The 19,997-nt window shown below is 51.1% G+C and overlaps 1 protein-coding gene across 1 annotated transcript; it reads right to left on the bottom strand.

The window, feature by feature from the left end:
* Positions 1–1,102: 1,102 nt before the first annotated feature.
* Positions 1,103–18,693, bottom strand: akna (AT-hook transcription factor). Its single transcript, XM_007909631.2, has 22 exons — positions 18,311–18,693; positions 16,680–17,887; positions 15,874–15,948; positions 13,347–13,506; positions 12,023–12,180; positions 11,406–11,465; positions 11,136–11,266; positions 10,290–10,530; positions 9,535–9,689; positions 8,814–8,996; positions 8,250–8,529; positions 7,312–7,415; positions 6,840–7,072; positions 6,160–6,289; positions 5,680–5,862; positions 5,114–5,220; positions 4,034–4,183; positions 3,507–3,599; positions 3,239–3,355; positions 2,744–2,882; positions 2,323–2,473; positions 1,103–1,801 (listed from the first exon to the last, which is right to left on the bottom strand). The coding sequence occupies exons 1-22, from the start codon at positions 18,612–18,614 to the stop codon at positions 1,661–1,663; spliced, it is 4,503 nt and encodes a 1,500-aa protein (XP_007907822.2). The 5' UTR covers positions 18,615–18,693; the 3' UTR covers positions 1,103–1,660.
* Between the last annotated feature and the right edge of the window lie 1,304 nt (positions 18,694–19,997).

The raw sequence follows: 19,997 nt of genomic DNA, 5'->3' as shown, positions 1-19,997 counted from the left end.
TTAGGGTTTTCTTGTTCAGGGTGCTGCTCTCTCTCTTGGTGGGATTTACGAAGGTGAAATCTGCAGTAATTCACTGCCGAGTTCCTTGTATGAGTTTCGCCCACAAAATACACAGTCACTACACTTTACCCTGTGAAGCGCTTGAGACGTCTCAATGACGTGATCAGGCGCTGTATCAAATGCAAGGATTATTTTTAAGAATGTGTTATGTGCAATGGCACACAATTTTAAAGACAGCCAATGTCACCAAAAAAGAAATAATTTCAGGCTGTTTGCACTGTGCTGAGCGTGACTGATCAGCACCTGACACAGATATGACAAACACTAACAAATAGCTCGATTGATTGGAGTGGGGAAAAAAATCAATTTATTCCAATTTTTTTTAGAAAAAAGTCATTCAGTCGCAGGATTAATCGGGCTGGAGAAACAGGTCAGCCAAACGCACTCCGTCTCGTATTTAAAAATAAAATTATAAATAATTTATAAAACAAACACTTCATGTATAACATGCCATGTTGACATGATTTCTATTATTGCTTCCGTTCAGATGTGTAAAAAAAAATACTTAGATTGGAAAATCTCACTGTTTAGCAAAGTCCCACAAAGAGAACGTTGGAACAAGTGTAACACTGAGCAGAAGCGATGAGGAATGAGCCTGTGAGACCCACTGATATGTTTGACACCCCCCCCCCCCGTCCCCAAGTAAATTTCCATCTTTTGTTAAAAATCATTCTGTCCTCCTAGGCAATGCATTCCACATTTCTCTGTCTTCAAGTGATGAGACGATAAACCGACCAGATTCCTGCCGCTCAGGACAATAAGGAATGGAAGCCAAGCGACTCAAATGAAAGAGAGGTAAATAACTCCAAACGCAAACGGAGTCACCGCACTCACAAAGGACGGACGCTGCTTTGCGGCAAATAACTGTTGATTTTTTTTCTATTGGGAGAGAGAGAAAACAGGAGAAAACTCCTCTCTCTTTTCGAACAGCGCCGTGGGATCTTCAAACGTCCATCTTGAATGAGCAGGGACGTGGGATCCCGATTTATAACATCTCATCCAAGGACGGCTCCTCCCAAAACAATGCAGTGCTTTTCCCCTTCCCCCCCCCCCTCCCCACCCCCAACACTGTGGTGGAGCATCAGCCTGGATTATGTGACCTCCCAAATCCCTGTGTGGGGCTTAAACCCACAACCTTCTGACTTAAAACATTGAGACACCAACAGCGTCACTGGCTGAAAGCTAAGAGCTGAACCTGTTGAGCAGCATTGCAGTGTGTTGGTGATTAATGCCCATTTAGCTGTTGAGGTTTTGGCATCTCGTCACCCACTAAAACCATTTCTTTTGTACAAAAATATATCTGGTTACAAAAATTCACAGAATAAAACATTTCTGACCCGTGCTACATATGACCATCGCTCAAATTCTATTTTAGTTAAAAAAATTTTTTTTTTAAGCAGATCACCCCAACCCCTCCCCCCCAAAAAAATAGTCACACAGTGGTCGGTCTGTCTGTCGGTCGGTCTCACACAACTCACATGATCGAGCAGATTAATAATCTACAAGGTCCGTGATGTGCAGTTGTGGAGAGGCTGTGATGTGTACAGTACTTTGTTCTGCTCATTGATGCAGGTAAGGAATGATCTGCTCTCTCGCTCACTCACAGGTAGAAGGATGACTGGACAGCTCTTGCCTTCCCCAGGTCTGAGGCCAACGCTCTCACCATTCTCTTTGACGTCCACTTCATGTCTCTCGCTGCCTCGATGGCCTGGTCCAGGGAGGAGTGACTCCTGTCAGAGAGCTGTGACAGAGAAAGGAAGACATGTCACCTTTGATTAATCCTGGCATTTGTTACTGCGCGTTATCATGTCATGGAAACGTCTCAAAGCGATTTTACTGTAGAGTTGCAGTGAGGTAGAGGAAGTTCTAGACAGTAACAACAATAATAATCCTTACATTTCACATAGCATCTTATCATGTCGTTGAGATGTCTCAAAGCGCTTCACAGGATATATTGTAAAGTGTAGTGACTGTGTATTTTGTGGGTGAAATGCGGCCGCCAATTGCACACAGCAACGTCCCCACAAATAGCTGTGGATTGAGTGACCACATTAGTATTTTTTATCTCCGGAAAGCAATCAACCAGTCAAGTCAAATCCTACCTACTCACAGCTAGGTAAACAGAGGCGTGTGGAGTAAGGAAACTTGCCTAAGGCTTCGCCCTGTCCCGCCCGGGAATCAAACCCGGGTCCTCTCGCTTGCAAGGCGAGTGCTCGAAGCACTGAGCTACAGGACTCTACAAATAGGGGCAGAGAACCTTACCTTGACTGCCTCGTGGTGGTTGTGCCGATGTCGGTTTGGTGACGCTGTGCGAGCAGACAGTGGCGTTGCCTCCACCACCTTAAAGCCCGATGGGTAGTACAGGTGCGAGCGGGTGGGAGAGGTGTACTGGGAGGCTGGTGCAGCAATGTAACTGTGGCAGAAAGAGCTCAGAGTTAGTGACGATACAATACATGATGTACACATATGTTCCTTAGCCTCAGGGATAATAAGAGTAAGAATAAATAACATTAATCCGTAAATCCGTAAATTTGAATTGGCACCTTTCACATTGGGAGGATCCCTCAAAGCGCTTCACAGGATTTTACCGTAGGTTATAGCGACCGTGTGTTGTTTGGGCGAGCGCAGGGCAGCTAATGGGACGGCGCCTTCGACGTTCGCCTGACTACAAGAAGCCACTTACAAAGCTGGTAAAGAGTAAGGCACGTAGTGTGGGGGGGGCAGGCAGCTGTACACAGGAGGAGCCTCGCTCACACGCACGCTGCGCTGCTTCCTGGCTCCGCGGCTCCGCCCGCACGTGTCTCCCGGCTCCACTTTAGCAGCTGCCAATGCAATAAGGGGAGACGGACGTCAATCACTGCATAAAATCTCCGCTCATCAGCGCTAACACTCGTCTCTGCTTCACCCACCAGACAGACATGTAAGCGTCTGTGTATAATGTCACTGTCTGTCTCTATAGTTTCACCGCCTCTCTGTAATTTCACTATCTTTCTCTGTCTGGCTGTCACCCTCTGTCTCTCAAGTTTCTCCCTCTGTTTGTCACCGTCTCTCCCTGTCTATAGGTTCGCTGTCTCTAGGTGTGCATGTAATTTCTTTGCCTCTCTCTGTCTATCACTGTCTCTGTTTATTTCACTCTCTCTGTGTCTCTGTACAGGTTCACAGCCTCTTGCCCACTCACCAGGCTGAGGCTCCTCTCCTGTCCTGAGCTGGGTACCAGACCCTGTACACAGGGGGCAAGGCTGGGGCTGTCTGCCCCGTGACGTGGAGATGGAGCTGCTCTTCAATGGGCCGTTCCCTGGACAAACACAACAGCGTGAGTGAACGCAGTGATCACCCCCCTGAGATAATTATCCCCCCCCTACCCCACCCCACCCACACAAAACTTTATGAAAAGTGGAAGTGTTTGACCAGATCATTTCGATATCTGTCTAGGGCCGAGCACTGACCAGGAGGCTGTGAGCCACAGTGAGGACAGACTCCCACATCAACCACGTCCACTTGTCCCGAGGCCCAAGGTACAAATAAGGTGTAGTCAGTGCCTGCAAGATCACAAGATTGGTCTTGATGAAGAAGCGTATAGTTAGTAATTTCCCATATAGTGTAGTGACTGTGTGTTTTGTAACAAAAGGGAGCAGCCAAATTTGTACACAACAACTCCCGCCCCCCCCCCCCCCCCAAACAGCCAGTGAAAGAAGGGAGTTTCCCCCGTGTCTCTGTAAATCCTGTGAAGCATTTTGAGATGAGCTTGCGACATGTTGAGGGCCTAAACCAAATTATTATTAAATTGGTCAGTCTCTTCTCGGTTCTTTGCAGAGACATCGATGCGTGCAAACCATCTGCTAGAGAATACAGTCACTACACTGTACAGTGAGACCCTGTGAAGCGCTTTGAGATACCCTCCCAACGCAAAAGGCACTGCGTCAATTGCGAGCATTATTAGAGGAAGCAGTAGTGAGCAGCAGTGAGCGCTCACCTGTGTACGGTCCTTTGACTCTAACTGTCTCGAGTTTTCGACCTTCACAAGGCGGGGGTCGCGTGTATGCGGAGGCGAGGGGGCCGCTGGGGTGAAGGTGTTTGGAGGCGAATGGCTGTGGTTTGGACAGAGATGGCTCTGCCTCGCTACCTGTAAGGAAACAATCACATGGTGGGGAGGGGGGCGCAGAGGTGGGGGGTTGGTTACAATCAAAGACTCTCACCCACACAATGGCTCCTTATTCACACACAGGACTCCGCCGTGCCCACCCCCCGCCCCATTTAAGCCCTGGTCAGAGTACGGGATTGATTGTGAGACGGTTCTAGCTCCGTTCAGTCTGACCCATCCTCTGCACACAATGACTGCCCATGCCCCCCACTTGACACCATTCACACCCAAACACACACACACACGGCATTAACAGTGGGTGTAGGTGAATTTTATTTCCATCATAAAACTTCAGAAAGTAAAGGTAAGATTCTAGAGCGTTGAGAGAGACCCTGGCGGCCAACACAAGGCTGGCTAGAGGGGAAATGCAATGTCATGAAAGTTGACCATGAAAGTCATTGATTATTGGGGTGGGGTTGGGTGGGGGCTGTGGTCTGGGGAAGGCAGGAGAGGGACGTGTGAAGCGATCAGGTCCTAGAGGCACTCTGTTTGGGGTTGGGGGATTTGGGGAGGGTGTTGAAGGTTGACCGAACTCAAGTTGGCCTCAAAGCTAGCGCGTGGCCTTATAGTGTCTGGGGAGGACTGAGCCGGGCTCAGAGACGCCCAGGGAGCTGCTGATCTTCTGGAAGTACATTTTGATATCGCTGTGCACTTCGATAAGTTCCTCCAGCAGCTTATTGTTCCTCCTCTGCTCCTCCATGATCTCCCTCCGCAGCTCTAGGCCGCTCTTCAGCGAGTGGAGAGCTCCAGCAGAGCACACCCCCCCCACCCCCCTCTGCCGTCTCCCCCCTCCCGCCAATCCCTTCTGACGCCTCAGGGAGGAGCCGGAGCTCGCCTCCTGCTTCCTGATGTATTTGGTGTTGTCCTGCTTTCTCCTTTCCTGCGCTAACTTCGCTGAGATCTCTTCCTTACTTATATCCAGTTGTGCTTTGTGCTGTGGATCCCGCCTGGAGCGAGGGTGACCACAGGACGAGGTGCGATAGTAACATCCCTCATGTCCGTTCTCCTGCCTCTGTTTCCTAAAGAGAAAAATCTTCATCTTCATCTTCACCATCATCACTATCACTATCATCACCATCCTCATCACCATCATCACTATCATCATCATCACCATCATCGTCATCACCATCATCACTATCATCATCATCGTCATCATCACCACCACCATCATCATCGTCATCACCATCACCACCATCATAACCATCGTCATTATCATCATCATCACCACAACCACAACTTGCATTTATATACAGTGGTCTTCACGCAGGTCAGGGTCTCGGAGCTCTTGACGTCGCAATAATGGGTGTGACCAGGCTAAAAACACTGCCCAGGATTTCCCAGGATGACAGTGCGGGTTGGGGTGGTGGGGGGAGGAACTCCTTTTCTCTTTTCCAATCGCAGTGCGGGATCTTTAACAGCACAGACAGATGGGCCTTGATTTAAAGTCTTATCCAAAGGTGTATTACAGGTGAACTCACCGGTGCCTGTCGGAAGCTCTCGGGATCGGCTTGCTGTTGGGGGTCTGGCAGTCGGGGGGCCAGGCGCGGAGCGGGGGGCTGGTGCACGGTTCCTGTTCGGAATCTGCCTGTGGCCTTTGCAGACACGCCTCCAAACGTTGCTTGAGCTGAGACACCTCGTTCTGCAGAGCCTGAATGGCCTCACTGCCAACACAAGAAACACACACAGTCAGGCTCCACTTCACACGTCACCCATGGACACGAAAATGCACAAGCACAGGCACGCATACATACGTACACCACGCAAACCGTACGCCAGACAAACACGCGCATACACCCAAACCTCGTTTACACACACACGTGCACACGCCTTACAAACACGCCTGCACACCACACACACACACACAAACACACGCGCGCACACACGTACGCACACACGCAGTCTCAAAGCCCTAGCGACCGATCGCAGCACAGATGGACGGCCGGACGTCTGGCACTTACTCTCGGGCTGAGCGCACGGTCAGAGTAGTGGAGCAGAGCTTGGGGTGGAAGCTCGACGAGAGGAACGCGGGCTGAGGGGTCCTTGACGTGGGAGAACAACTTTGCCCATCGGCCTCCGACTCGCTCTGAGCTAAACAACAACAACATTACATTTACTCAGTGCCTTTCCCGTCAGGAGGACGTCCCAAGGCGCTGGACAGTTAAGGGATTTGCACCCGAGTTGGGGGTTGGAATCAAGAGGGGAGGAGGGTGTGTGGGTGGGTGGGAGGGCGTCCGGAGGCACGGTCAAAGAGGAAAGTTTTGAGACATGCTTTGAAGGAGGCGGGGGTGGGGAGTGATGGAGTAGGGGTGGGGGGAGGGAGTGAGGGAGGTGGGGGTGGAAATGACAGCTTTTCAGGATTATTTTAGACAAAACAACTTGCATTTATATAGAGCCTTTCACACGAACCTGGTTTAAGGTCTCATCTGAAGGACAGCGCTTTCGACTATGCCCCCCACCCACCCCTCCACCCCAGCGACAGCCTGGACTGGGAGCTCAAATCCACAACCATTGGGCTCTGGGGCTGAGAGCGTGTGTGACTGCGCCACAGCCAAAGTGATGGGGAGATGGGAGATGTGTAACATGTGAGCGTCATCACTGCCCTGAAGCGTCTCTGAATTCCCACCCAGTGTTTACTCACTGACGTAAGTCTCCTGCTCAAACTCGCTCAGGACACTGCCCGCCCACTGGCCTGGGGAGCTGGTCCCTGACAAGTCAGGCTGTGCCAGACTGTCCTTCCTGGACAGGAGGCTGTGCCTCAGCTTCTTGGCGGAGCCGTGTTCCTGGTGAGGGTCCTGAGCCTGCAAGGGTTTCCGCGGAGCTCCATCAGCACAGGCGGGGGGCCGACCAGGGGGGTCCCGTACACTCTGGGGCCTGTGAGGAGACAGGGAGAGGATAAGGCAAACATACACTCACATAATAAACCCACAGAGATACACACACACATATATACACGCACACACATGCACACACATTCACTTACACACACGCAAGTACATACACGCGCACACACTCCCCTCCCCTCCTGAACTATAAGTCCCTGCCATGTTGCAGTGAGTACCCCACCCTCGCTGGCTCTCTCTCTCTCCCTGTCTCTCTCTCGCTGCCAGTACCTGTTCAGGAGGCACTGATGTTCGGGGGTCTCGGCTGCTGCGGTCAGCCTGCTGCTCTCGGAGCCCACAAACCCGCTGTCCGTCTCCGGGGAAATGATCCGGTCCTGTAAAAAAACAGCCAGACACGTTCAGCCATTCTACACTTCGGGAAATGGGATCGATGGCATTTCCTGTTGAGGGATGCGTTAACACTGTGTATTTTGTGGGCGAAACACGGCAGCCAATTGTGCACAGCAGCGTCCAACAAACACAACCCGGGTCCTCTCGCTTGCGAGGCGAGTGCTCTCACCAATGCGCTGCAGCCCCCACAGGAACGACGCAAGCCGGACGCAGATGTTGCAAAGGTTTGTCTCCTCGGTGGTCAAGGCCATCTCAAGGGGCGCGAGCAGAGGAGCTGATGGCCAGGAACACCGGGTCTCAGAGCAGAGCAAAGCTGAGGGGAGCCGATCATACAATGGGAACGTGACGCTGGAGGTGCAGCGAGCGGGAGCGGCCACTGGGGGGCACTGCGGGGCAGTGGCCAGCGCCGCCGGAGCTCAGGTGAAGGGTTTAATTGGATGCAGATCCTCATCACGTTGTTGAGACGCCACAAAGAGCTTCACACTGTAAAGCGTAGTGACTGTACTTTGGGGGGCAAAACGCAGCAACCAATTGCCCGCAGCCACTTGCCACCCACAGTGGCAGATTGGGGCGACCGCATTATTATCACAGATTTTTCTTTTCAAAAAGAGGATTTATTACCCCCCGGAAAAGCGATCGGCCAATCGACTAAAAGCGGGTTCCTACTGACTGCCGGTAACCAGCGGCGTGCGGAGTAAGGAAACTCGCTTAAGGTTTCTTCCCATCTGGGAATCCAATCCAGTTCCTCTCGTTTGCGAGGCGAGTGCTCTGATGAACCCCTCCTTTCCAACCCCCCCCCCCACCGTGACCGCTCTTACCTCCAGTTGTACCGACTTGGTGCGGTAGAGAGATCGGCAGAGTCCTGGATCGGGGGAGAGGTCTCTCTCACCGAGGCTGGCGGTGCTGCTGCGTAAGGATGGCTGGTGGGGAAGCTCTCTTTCCCTCGCGCTCTCTCTCTGGCAGCTTCTCCTGGGAATGGGGGACAGAGCCCGTGCCCAGGCCCCACAGGCCGCTGGATGCTCCTCTCTCTCCAGCACTGGCTGCTGATTCCCCGTCAGGCAGCTGGGGAATGTGATGTGCATTTTCACCGCTTGTCTCCTACGTTGGAAATTACAACAACAAATACAACACCACATGCAGACATTCAAACCACATCAGGGGAGGTGGGAGTGGAGTCCCGTAGTATAGTGGTTAGTGCGGTCGGCCCCCAAGCGAGTGGACGCGGGTTCCAATTCCTGGGTGTGGGGGGGGAAGGGGCAAAGGTTGTGGGGGTTACGAGAGAGGGAACATAGGAGCAGGAGTACGACATGTAGCCCCTCAAGTCTGTTCCGCCATTCTATTAGTTCACAGCTGCAAGTGCAAAATTCCGTCTGGATACTCACGGGACTGGAATATTCCTGATGTGCTCCTCCTGCTCCTGCTCCTGCCTTGGAACCTTTCTATCCACGCAGTTCAGTTCCGCCTTCTCCATTCTCTGGGCTTGAGGGGCCAGGGGGGCTCGGGGAGACTCCATGCCTCCCCTCACCCACCCGACACTTGGTGGCTCAGATGCTGTGTTACGGTGTCTGTGATGGGATCGAGGAGATAAAGGGTATGATCAGAGCTCGGCACGTCAACGGCTCTGTCCCTCCTGCCCCCCAACACCAGCAAAGCTCCTCCCCCTAACTCACTGCCCCTCGGAGAGGAGAATTCACAGTCTGAACACTTGCTCCAGGCCCCTCTCTTACTCTCTCTCTCAGCCTTCCTCTCTTTCTTTCTCTCTTTTTCTGTCCCTTTCTCTCAGCTTCTCTCTCTGCCTCTCGGTCTCTCTCTCTTTCTCTCTCAGCCTCTCTCGGGGTTCCAACTTAAGGTTGAATTGAAGAAGCCTCCACATTTCTGCACGGTGTCACATTTTATGTCAAAGGAGTCTTTCGAGCTGAGACTGGCAGAATTATACAGCGGTGGTGGGTGGGGCTGAGGGCAGAGAGAGGATCTATGGAGGTTTGGGTGGGGGGTAGGAGGGGAGGAGAGGGGCAAGCTTCAAAATAAAACAATTTTGTGGTTTTCCTGTTGCTCAGTGACACGGTACACAGTTCCCCCCACGCTCCTAATATGCTCACTCACTGGTCCATAAAGTGCCCGGCTCCGCTCTGGGGGTCCACGTGCCGGTGCTGGAGGGTCTCGGGGTCAGGACACCCGTACTCGCTGTCTCCGCTCACAGAGCTCACCTCCGTGTTCACCCGCGGGTGGCCCAGGCGGGCAGTGCTCAGGAACGGGCCCTTTCCAGAGAGAGAGAGAGACAGGAAGAGTATGAGTCGTTGGAACATAGGAAAGCAGAAAGAGGCAAAGGCTATTCAGCCCACCGAGCCTGTTCCACCACTCTTTAATAATAATAATAACAATCTGTGGTGCGGCGGCCACTGAAAACTAGAACAATGATCTTCAACTTAGCAAGTTGTGTCTCTGTGTGGACCTGCTCACAGCCAGGGGTCTGACACCCACGGAAACCCATCACCACGGGATCCCACCAAACTGAAATTGTCAGGCATCACACATGGAAACCCTAGAGATAGATGCAGGAAGGGAATGCGTGCACTCTCTCTCTCTCTCCTTGGAGGGATGCTTCCTTCTGACCTAATTCTGGAGAGTATTAGGTGCAGGTTGGCAAGAGGCAAGGCTTGGGAGGAGCCCAGAGTGTGCGTTGGGGTACCTGCTGGAGTCTAACACATCACTGGATGTGTTATGGATGTGTTGGACTCTCAGGTCTGGTTTGGACACACACTTCAGCACGATGATGGCTGTTTTTCAGACACAAAAATTGTCTAAGACAGAATGGCTCTGTAGGCTTGAGAACCCGGTGGAATTTGTTGGTGACTTACCTCGGGGCTGGGAGGCGGGACAGTGGCTGTGGGTAACTGGCAGAGTGAGGTGCGGGGCTGTGTCTTGGGGAAGGCCGTGGAGGTCCTGAAGGCTGGCGTGGGCCCTGGATGGCACAGGCTGGGGGCGTGCGGGAGTCCTGGCTGGGGCAGTGGGCAGCTGTGGATCTGCAAGGCTGTGTCCACCCGTTCCTTCAGATCCTCCAGGTTCATTCCCAGTCGGAAAATGCTCCCCTCCACTTCCCTGGGTGGGGGGGGAGGGAAGAAAACAGGAGAGTACACGGTTTAACTTCCTGAAGCACTGATATATTTAAACAATACAGGCACTGTCCCGTGGCATAGTAGTTAGTGTGCTCGCCTCTGAATCAGAAGCTTGTGGGTTCAAACCCCACTCCGGGACTTGGAATCACATAGTCTAAGCTGACCCTGCAAAGCATGGCAGGGGGGGGCTTTGCATGGTCCTTCAGATGAGATGTTAAATCGAGGCCCAATCTGCCTGTTCAGGTGGACGTTAATGTCATTTGTTGTTTTTGTTAAAGATCCCGCGGGGCTATTGGAAAAGAGAAGGGAGTTTCTCTCTCTCCCCCGGTGTCCTGGACAACAATCCCCCAAATAATATTGCTCAATCGCTCCATGGCTGTTTGTGGGACAGTGCTGTGTAAGCGCATTTCACCACAAGATACACAGTCACTCCACTTTACAGTATATCCTGTGAAGCGATTTGAGACGTCTCGACGACGTGATAAGGCGCTGTATCAAGGGCAAGGATTATTATTATTATGAATACAAGGGTTGTTAAACTCCTCGGTGAAGTTCAGATTGATAGGAAAACTGCGTCCACCCACCGACCTGTTTAGATCAAAGTCCCCAGCCATTTGGTCGCTCCCGGGACCTCTTAGCTGCAGGCCTCGATGTTCCTCACGAGCCTGGAGGTACCCTCGCTCTAGAGTGTCCTGAATGTCCTTCAGCTGCTGAAATGCCTGGAAACACAGGAGAACACGAGAGAGGTTCAGGTAATGAGAAAGCCCTTTCGGCCCATTTGACCGAAAAAAATAATTGGTCTCTAATGGAATGCAACCTTCACACTCAAAGCCGTTTAATCCCCTGAGAGTTACTTACCCTCAACTGTGCCTCTGGCAGCACCTTCCCTTCGTCCATCAGGCCTTCAAACTCATCCATCTGTTAAAAGGCCAAAAAATAGAGGACAGACTGACAGGCGCGGCTGAAAGCTCCCTCTCTGCCCCTCTCACTAGCCTCTCGCACTGCGGTGGAGGTTTGTACAATGTATAAAAGCCCAAGCTCGAGTTTGTCCCCAACCCGCGCTGTGTTGATTGACAGCCACATCTCCCTTGAAAAACAGTCACTACATTTGCCAAATATTACTGTAAACTTGTCCCATTGTGACATTTCAACCTGATAAGACCCTTTCTCTCTCTCTCTATCTCTCGTGTTTCTTTTTTTTTCTCTCCTCTCTTTACCTTTCTCTACCTGCATCTTTTTCTCTATTCTTCCATTCTTTTTTGTCTCCATCTCTTTCTGTCTCTCTGGCTTCATTTCATTCAGAATCAATAACAACAATAACAACAACAACAAGAACAACAACAAGATTACACAACAACTTGCATTTATCTAGTACCCTTCAGCATCTCGGAGAGCTGAAATCATACCTGGAGGAGGGAGGTATAACTGGTTGTCTGGGCTGGTGAGCCTGTCTGAAGGGCTCAGTTGGCACTAACCTTTCTCTGTAAGCTGTCTGCTCCCTCGGCGAGTGCCCAGGTCAGACATTCCCCTGTCGTAGCCTCCGGTCCACACATATTTCGGCCAGAGGACAAACCATTGACTGGCTCCATGAAGCATTCGCTCACCTCTTGGTTCTTTATTCCTGAGTTAGAAGCTGAACAACGGGCAATAATTAGACCAACAGGAATTAGCTGAATTCAACGCTCTTGTGTTGGGGGCAGGTATTAATAACACTAATCCTTGCATCACCACACAGCGCTTTATCACTGCATTGTATTGTGGAAGCGCTTTGAGATGTCTCGAAGACGTGATAAGGCGCTATATCAAATGCAAGGATTATTATTATTACTATTATTCTATTGTAAAGTGAATTAACCGTATATTTTGTGGTGAAACACGGCAGCCAATTGTGCACAGCAGTGTTCCACACACAGTCGTGGATTGAGTGACCAAATTATTATTATTATTTATTTTATTTTGGGGGGAAGGGATTAATACCCCCTGAAAGTGAAATTCTTGTACTGCAGAAGGCAATGGTGTGTGTGGGGGGCGGGGCAGGGGGTGGGGGAGGCAATGGTGTGGAGGGGGGGGGGGTAGGGGGTGGGGGAGGCAATGTGTGGTGGGGGGTAGGGGGTGGGGGAGGCAATGGTTTGGTGGAGGCAGGGGGTGGGATTGGGAATGGCTGGCGGGTTGGAAGATTGGGAAACCATTGACATCGGCGGTTCCCCTAATACCATTGCTTTGACATTAGGAGAATCACCACAGGGAGAGCGAGGGGCTCACGCAAGCAGAACTGAATCCAGTCACAGCCTCGGAGACGATGGGAGCTGTTAGCTCTGGTGACATCCGTGTGAAGGACAAACAAAGTCAATCTCAGACGGAGGGGCTTTAACCAGTGATGCGCTGTCTCCGATCCAACCTCCACAGCCCCTGGTCCTTAACCCCGCACAAACCACTTCAACACTAAACTCAGACAGACAGCAGCTGCTGAGGGCCCAACACAATTAATACTTCACATTAAAGCAAGTTCTCCCCCAAGGCTTCAGAGCCCAGAAATTCTACCTGGTCTTAGCCGCAAGGCTGTTTTGTCTTAAAATTCTTTGGCCTTCAGTTGTCGGGCTTCCTTTTGGGAGCTGCTCACACACACACTGTGCAACTCTTAAAAGGAACCAGCTTGGCCTCGGAAACTTTCCTTTGCGGCATCTCAGACAGCATAAGGCAGAAAGGTGCCGCGGGCTAAATACAGGCGGAATTTCAGACCCCGGTTCTCAGCTGTGTGTCAATGCGAATGGTGGTTGTCTAGACAGCGGCATTGCTGACCTGCGGAGTCCATCTCTGTGTGTCCCCCGGGGCTTGGGGCCAGGCTGATCTCTGCTCTCTGCGCCCGGGGGATGGCGATGGTCGTGAACTTCAGACACGGGTTGTGGGAAGCCATCGGAATGCTCTGGCCGGGATCGGGAGCCGCCGCGAACAGGCTGACCTGCCAAACACACCAAAGGCAAATAGTACAAGACAACAACAACAACTTGTGTTTATATAGCGCCCCACCTCCCCCCCATGTGGGGTAGCGTCCCAGAGCGAGATCTGACAACATGCCAGGGGGAGAGGGAGGTGACCGTAAGCACATACACATAGCAGCGCAGCAGAGTGCACATTGAGAGAGCCCCAATTGCTGTTGTCAAGAGAAAGTCTCTGCGAGTCTGATCCCATCGCTTTTTGGGTCCTTTAGCCCTTTTCTCTCACAGAGGGAGGGAGGGGGGAGAGTGAGCAGGAAGTGAATGAGCGACACAGCCTCACGTTCAATAAGCATAAAACTCTTTGTCTGCTGAATGAAGGTAATTGTCCATTTGCTCTCAGACAGCGTAATTGGGGAGAGGAGGGAACGTCTGCACAGCCTGGATCACAAGGGAACTCATCCCGGATTAAAGAGCTCGAGAACAGTAACGCAAACACACAGCTGCTCAATTACACAAGGAACAAAGATTGTGGTTCAGTCACACACAACACAGTCACACACACTCAACACAAACACACACACAATACAGACACACTAGAAGACACAAAGCATGACATTCACACACGGAGCAGGAAACAAGGCAATTGCAGTGAGATAATAAGGAGTAATGTAGCCATGTGGTTTAGTATTAGCAGAGTCAATGCCAAACAATTTATAGGGCAATGAAAGAGAGAGAAAGAAAAAGAAAGGGGAGAGAAACACAGTGAGGATTAGAGAGAGAGCAAGAGAGGGGAGACAGAGACAAAGAGACAGCGAGAGAGGGTAAGGGATAGAGAAGCTTAGTGAGGGGGGTTTTAAACCCATTGATTTGCTTAAAGCCCCTTCACTTTAATCAGGCAAACCCACTTGTGAGATCGAAACAGGCAAGGACAAGAGTGGGATGGATTGATTTACAATAACCCAGTTTTTTAACGTGGGTTTTGGTCTCTCAAAGGAGATGTGAAGTCACACTGCAAACCTTCCAGGGGAGCTTACATCCTGGCGGGGACAAAGCTTTCAGTTAGTAGTCAACCTATTCAGTGTTCACAAGTGTGTTTGGTTGCTTAGTGCCCAAGCTACATCTGCCAGCGTCAGCACCTGTTCAGTGTCACCTGAACCCATTTGTTCAGTCAAGTTCAGACATGTCGGAAATGTCATTAATGTTTGCCAATCTCTCCCTCCCACCCCCCCGGCTCTCATAGATAGTCGGCTTATTGTCTTTCCTGCTGTATCGGTGGTCGGGCCTTCAGCCTTTTTGCCCCCACCCTCTGGAACTCCATCCCGGAACCCATCAGTCTTTGACCGTGCCTCTGGTCATCCACTCCCCCACCCCGTCCTCCACCCTTCTGAATTCCAACCCCCAGCTCGGGTGCAATCCTCTGACTGTCCAACACCTTGAGACATCCTCCTGAGGTGAAAGGCGCTGTGTAAATGTTATTTGTTGCTGTTGCATCCCTCTTGTAACTTGGTCATTCACCTCACGTGGGCTGTTTGCGTTAATTGGCTGCAGAACACCCAGTCAGTACACTAGACACTACAGTGAACCTTGTGAAGTTCTATGAGGCTTCCTGCCAATGTGAAAGCCACTTTATTAAATAGAAGATGATGATTGTTATTATAATCATGACGTGAAATCTCACAGTAGGGAGAGGTTGGAGCGTTACAGATAACCAGGGGAAAAGCTCAGATCAAAGGAGAACGAGGGGATCATAAAATATTTATCTTTACACCTCGTTATTTTACTTCAATCGGGCGTTGGAATACAAACAAGAGGTTATACTGAAACACAGTCCAAAGTACAGACTCTCTCTCAACTCCCCCCCACCCACACCACCCTCTTGTCTCACAATCCCATTGGGATAAAGCAACAGCCTTTAAGCCATGAGAAGACAGGCTTGATCTGGCCTTAGTTGCACTGTTATTAATTAGATATGTTGCTGATAGCAAGACATGGCATTTGCCATTAGAATCAGCATCAGCGAGGCACTAATAATGTTTGTCTGGGCTCTGATTGTACAAAAGGTGGTGTTTCTGGGCTGCACACAAAAATACATCAAACAGTCACTACATCTGACAAACAAAGCAGTTCGAGCCATCTGTACGTGCAAGGCACTGTGAAAATCTAAGTGGTTACAATACTTACGATTATTATTCATCATTATAGTCAATTATTATATAATAAATAGTCAATCCACTGTACAGTTTATTCTGTGAAGCATTTTGAGATGTCTTAACGACGTGATGAGGCGCTAGCTATATCAAATGCAATGATTAGTGTTATTATTGATTATTTATTATTGGCATGTGCATAAGCTCGCTACCACAATTGCCCCTCACATGAGCTCTCCTTACCTTAGCCCCGATCCGCAAACGATCAATAGTATTTTCGGCCTCGGCATATTTGGTCAAAAGCCTGCGATAATCCTCCTGTCAACAAATAATAGAGTTGAGTCAGTGATGTTCATTGTCAGCCCAACTCAGTCAGTCCCTCTCTAGCCTGAGGCACAAGGTCATGGGTTCCAGCCCCCAGGTCAGGTAGTCTGAGCTCCTGCAGTCCAGGCTGATGTTCCAATGTCTTGCTGGGGATTTGCTCTGCACTGTCAGAGATGCTGTCCTTCACCAGAGACATTAAACTGTGTTCCTGTCTGTGCCGTGTTTAGGAGGGGTGGGTGGGGGGTGGGGGGTGTTGGGGAGGGAATAAGGATCCTGTGGCGCTATACGGAAAGAGAAAGGAGTTTCTCTCTCTCTCTCTGTATCCTGTCCGACAATCCCCCCCAGATAAAACTGGTCGCTCACTTCAAGGCTGTTTGTGTGTGCGGCATTGCTTTGTGCAAATTGGCTGCCGCCTTTGCCCACAAATAGAAACTTTTCCAGAAGTGTTGCGACAATGCAGGCGCTATATTAAAAGTAATTATTGTTATGACAGTAAAACTCGCATGAGCAGTCTGATCTGTATGATTCGTATAAGCGCCTAAGTCATACATCTGCCCAAGTCCCGCTGGGTCAAGAGTTTATATTCTGTGCAAGTTTGACATAAGTCACACTTTGCATAAGTGATACGATAAGATACGATTTCTGTAAGATTTTACTGTATTATTTTAGCACTTAAATCTCTCCCAAATAACCACAGCAGATTCCCACTGGTGATGTTTACCGACCTGTAGCTGATAGACCATCTCGGATGCCTGATGGGGTGACTTGAACTCCTCCAGGACTTTTGCCCCCACGGGGGTTGGTGTGACCGGTTCGCACTCGTTACTGCTTTGCAAGACCTGGCGGACAATGTCCGCGGGAGACTGCAGGTAAACCTCGGTTTTGCTGCCAATGACTTTGCTCCTCACCAGGAAGGCCTTGCTCTTGGGTTTCTGGTAACCTTGGCTGTCCTTTGGGAACTTGACCCTCGGTTCCACTTTAGAGAAATCGGGCAGCGGGTGGTTGATCTTCCCGCGGCCGTACACTGGGGTGTCCACGGTCTCCCTGACGGAGGATGGTTTGGGAGAATCCTCTCTGGACGTCCCCCGAGCATCTTTCTTCTGGAGGTTTGGAGATGTCGAGTTGCCTCTGGCCAAGGCTCGTTCCCTGGACCCGTTCTTCAGAACCAGTGTCCGGCTGAAGGCCTGGGAGTCGAGGTATCGAGGGACTGGCTTGGATGTTCCATCAGATCCCACTCTGCCCTCACAGCTAGGACCAGCTTGGGCAGACCCAGACTGCAGCTTCTCCACCATGCTGGCCATCCTGTGGGTTGACTCGTCGATGCTGTCAGCGCAGGACGAGTCTGGGATGGTTTCAGCTTCGATGTTCAGCCCAGTGCCCAGGTCCTCCACGGACAAGTGGCTCAGCAGCGAGGAGTTGAGATACGGCACTGAGCCGTCAAACGAGACACTGCCTCGTGGCTCTTTCCTCGCCATCTTCTTACGCCCGGTCACGTGGCCTGGCAGCAGTGAGGGGCTGTCTCCGCAGTGCTCCGGACTGTTAGTACCCATCGGTTGCCGAGGTCCACAGTCCATGGGTGGTAGAGGCGAGTTATTGCCCAGAGTCGTTGAGTGACTCAAACTTCCATTCGAATAGTCTGAAAACTGGTCCCCGTGATCCATCGTGCCCGGCTTCTTGCTATAGTCTTGGGCTGGCTGCTGGAAGCCGCCTTGGCTCAGCTCTTCCATCTCCTCATCTTCATCGCACGGCAGATCAGAGTATTCTTCTTCTTCCTCAGGGTCCAGCTCTCGGCTGGTGCCCTCGTCAGAATCCAGCAGCAGGTCCCCCACCCCCCCCTCGTCCTCGGTCATGTCCAGCTCCCTGTCTCTCTCAGGCCCAGGGTTCGCATTTCCATCATCAAGTGTCTCGTCCTCCTCCAGCAGCTCTGAGTCGTCTGGGCGTGGAAAGGAACAAATAAACGATATGAATGAAACTGAGGAAGGTCCTTGCCCTCTCCCCACTCTGCACCCCCCAACCTGAATGTGGAGTCCTGTAGCTTAGTGGTTAGAGTGCTCGCCTCGCAAGCAAGAGGAACCGGTGCTTTGGACAAGTTTCCTTACTCCACACGCCTGTGTTTACCAGCAGTAAGTAGTAACCCGGTTATTAGCCGACAAAAAAAAAATAGTGATAATTTGGTCACTCAATCCAGGAGTGGGACGTGGCTGTGCACAATTAGCTGCCGCGTTTTGTCCACAAAAATAAAGTCAATTCACTAGCGCTTTGAGACGTCTCAAAGATGTGATAAGGCACTAGATCAAATGCAAGGATTATTATTATTATGTGGTCCCTTACTGTAGAGACATGAAGAGTTACTTACAGATGTGACTGGCATCTTCTGGTGAGGATGACAAGTGAGCAGGGTCTATCTCCTCACAGTAACTGAGATTGTACGTCTGGCTCTTGCCCAGCACCGTGCCCCTCGCCTTGCCGAAATCCGACAACTCCACAATCTCCGGCAACTCGCCGACCTTGCCCACCACCCCCGCTCCGTCCCCCAACCCGGGCAAGTAGCGCAGGAAGTACGTCCGAGTCTCCTCCTTCCCGACCATCCCATCCTCGTCCGCCTGACTGAAAAAGTAGTCAACCTGTTCCTCCAGATCCTCGTCGGAATCTGGCTCCATCTCAATTTCCTCCTCAGCCAAACGGCTCAAGCTGCTGTCACACAGGAAAACAGGCACTGCGAGGGGTCAGGGCACGGTCCCTCTGTCGCTTCATCGTACCCAATCGGGGCTGCCGAGGGGGGCTGGAAGGGAGGGGGTGGGAGGGGACAGGGGGGCTTTTTTGACGTGTGGTGTGTCGCCACTTTAGCACTCCAGCATCGCTTCTCTGTGGAAATGGGAAATAACAGAATATCTCGAGTCAATCCGGTGTAAAAAAATATGATGCACAGTGTGATGAAGGCTGACCTATTTTGCCATCTTGTCACTTGTGGTTAACTCAAGATTGGGCGCAGACACACACACACACACACGCAACAACAACAAAACAACAACAAAATTACAATTATAGCGCACCTTTCACGTCGGGAGAACGTCCCAAAGCGCTGAACAAGTCACGCAGGCACACACACACACCACACGCATACACACACACCAATGTCAGTCAACAACGCGAACCACAACTTGCATTTATACAGCGCCTCTCATGTGGGGTAGGGTCCCGGAGTGATTGCCGCTTTGCCAACAAAATGCCACTTTATCATTCTCCGTTGATTACATATTAACGTGCTTCTATTTTGTCTCGGCGGATACTCTTCCAATGAGACCTTAAACCGAGCTCCTCCTCCGCCCACCACCCCCCCACCAAGTCTGTGCCTATTCAAGTGGATGTTTAAGAGATGATTGCACTGTCTGAAAAGAGAGGGGAGTCTTTCACAATGTCCTGGCCAACAATCTCCCCCCCGCCCACCCCCTCCTCCCACTGCTAAAATTGGTCATTCATTTAATAGCTGCTTGTGGGATATTGGCCTCAGCGTTTGCCAACAGAATACAAAGTCATGACACTTTACAGTAAATCCTGCGAAGCGCTCTGAGCCGCCCTCGCTTTACTCTCTTCTCTCTGTCCCCTTTCTCTATCCCTCTTCATCCCCACCTCTCTCTCCCCACCTCTCTCTCTTCCCCCTCCTTCCTCTCCTCTCTCTCCTTAATTCTCTCTAAACTCTCTTCTCGCTAAAGAATCTCTAATCAGCTGGCTCGAGTAGCAGGACGGTAGCTATAGCAACATAGAAAAACAAGCTGAATTCCCTCCTACCTCATGCAGTGAGCATCGTCCATTGTAGGTAGCGTCCACCCCCCAACTCCCTGTACATCATGTGGCTTCTACAGTGGAACAAGCCCCCAATGGCACCCTGAGTGATAGGTAGGTACGTGTCCTCGCGAGTTGGCACAACACAGCAGAGATGTCTGTCCCAACATGAATCCACAGTGAATCAATTTACCCAGCAACAGGTTTAAAAAAACCCCGGACACTGCCGGGATTTACCAGATGTCTCATTAGCAAATCCA

The sequence above is a fragment of the Callorhinchus milii genome, unplaced genomic scaffold (genome assembly GCF_018977255.1).
Source record: "Callorhinchus milii isolate IMCB2004 unplaced genomic scaffold, IMCB_Cmil_1.0 Scaffold8, whole genome shotgun sequence".
NCBI lineage: Eukaryota > Metazoa > Chordata > Chondrichthyes > Chimaeriformes > Callorhinchidae > Callorhinchus > Callorhinchus milii.
This window is presented reverse-complemented; position numbering and strand designations above follow the sequence as displayed.

Coding starts and splice junctions, on each gene's coding strand:
- akna (XM_007909631.2), bottom strand. CDS start 18,614: ATGGAGCCAGATTCCGACGAGGATCTGGAGGAACAGGTTGACTACTTT. Junction 4,184..5,113: donor CAAAGCACAACTGGATATAA/GTAAGGAAGAGA, acceptor GTTTCCTTACAG/GTAGCGAGGCAGAGCCATCT. Junction 3,600..4,033: donor AGTCAAAGGACCGTACACAG/GTGAGCGCTCAC, acceptor GTGATCTTGCAG/GCACTGACTACACCTTATTT.